This window comes from Corapipo altera, unplaced genomic scaffold (genome assembly GCF_003945725.1).
Source record: "Corapipo altera isolate COAL_440 unplaced genomic scaffold, ASM394572v1 61258, whole genome shotgun sequence".
In the NCBI taxonomy this organism is placed as follows: Eukaryota; Metazoa; Chordata; class Aves; order Passeriformes; family Pipridae; genus Corapipo; species Corapipo altera.
In genome coordinates this window covers 6,351-7,875 of record NW_020886028.1, presented here as the reverse complement: position 1 = coordinate 7,875, position 1,525 = coordinate 6,351, and the positions used below count along the sequence as shown (strand labels likewise).

Here is a 1,525-nt window from a genome sequence, read left to right as displayed (position 1 = left end):
GAGAGGGGACACTGGGGACGAGAAGGGGACATTGGGGACAAAAGGGGTCACTAGAGAAGGGACACTGGGGATGAGAAGGGACACTGAGGACAAAAGGGAACACTGGGGACAAGAGGGGACACCGGGGATAAAAAGGGACACTGGGGATGAGAGGGGACACTGGGGATGAGAGGGGGACATTGGAGACAAAAGAGACACTGGGGACAAACCAGAGGGGAGCGGAATCCCCACCCCTGGAGGGGTTGAACATCCCCGTGGGTGTGACACCCAGGTGTGGCATCTGGGTGTGGTATCTGGGTGTGGCACTGGGGTGTGGCACCAGGGTGTGGCACTGGGGTGTGGCACCGGGGTGTGGCACTCGGGGACATGGGGCAGGGGTGGCCTGGGCAGTGCTGGGGGTGGTTGGGACTCGGTGCCCAACAGCTCTGATCGACCCCTGTCCCTTCTCCACACGCTCCAGAACCTTCTTCCCACCCTGGAGGCACCTCGGGCTCTGCTGGGAGAGCTGGGAATGGCCAGGCTGGAGAAGGGAAGGATCCCGGGAGAGCTTGGAGAACATTCCAGAGCCTGAAGGGGTTCCAGGAGAGCGGGAGAGGGATTTGGGATCAGGGCCTGGAATGACAGGCCCCAGGGAATGGATCCCAGTAGGAAAGGGGAGATTTGGGGGGGAGATTGGGAAGGGATTCCTGGCTGGGAGGGTGGGGAGGGGCTGGGCTGGAATTCCCAGAGAAGCTGTGGCTGCCCCTGGATCCCTGGGAGTGTCCAAGGAAAGGTTGGATTCCCTGGGATAGTGGGAGGTGTCCTGCCCATGGAATGGGATGATCCTTAAGGTCCCTTCCCACCCAAACCATTCCACGATCCCAGGATAAAGGATCCACACAGTGGTTTTTATGGAATGTGGGGATGGAAAAGGCAGGAAAGGGGAAGGGAGACCCTGCCCTGAGCCCCAAGATTCCCAGGGAACCCCCTTGTTCCCTGAACTTCTTCCCAGGGAGGAGTTGGGCTGGGGATGGATCCAATGGCAGGGGATGGATCCAGGCTGGGAGAGCTGGGAATGGCCAGGCTGGAGAAGGGAAGGATCCCAGGAGAGCTTGGAGAACATTCCAGATGCCTGAAGGGTTTTCCAAGGAAAGCAGCCCCTCCCTGGCTGTTCCCCTGCAGGGATGTTCCCCGTGGGTCCCACGGGACCAATCCCAGCGGCATTCCCGAATTTCCTACCGGGCTGGGAATAAACAGTCCCCACGTCCATCTTGAAGGAGCCCACGAGGGTCCCGCTGCGCAGGAGGTTCTTCGAGTGGATCACCTGGAATTCCAGACGGGAAAACCGGTCGGGTTCCCATTCCCGCACCCTGGGAGCCACGAGGATCTTTCCAGAGGCGTTTGGGGTGGGATGGGAAAGGAGCTGATCCCTTTTCCCGGTCCTGTGTGGGACTCCAAGGACACCCGGAGGGGTTGGCAACCGGGATTTGAGGGAAGGGGCTGGATGGATCCAGGATTTGAGGGAATTCAGGAGCTGGATGGATCC

At 60.2% G+C, this 1,525-nt stretch overlaps 1 protein-coding gene across 1 annotated transcript in view; it reads right to left on the bottom strand.

Annotated features, from left to right (window-relative positions):
• Positions 1 to 1,218: 1,218 nt before the first annotated feature.
• The window catches only part of LOC113940965 (otoferlin-like), a gene marked incomplete at its 3' end in the record, with an annotated part of 4,785 nt that continues 4,478 nt past the window's right edge, over positions 1,219 to 1,525 (bottom strand). Inside the window, exon 6 of the mRNA XM_027632118.1 lies at positions 1,219 to 1,303. Coding sequence (XP_027487919.1) covers positions 1,219 to 1,303 — 85 coding nt within the window. The remainder of the gene's footprint in view (positions 1,304 to 1,525) is intronic.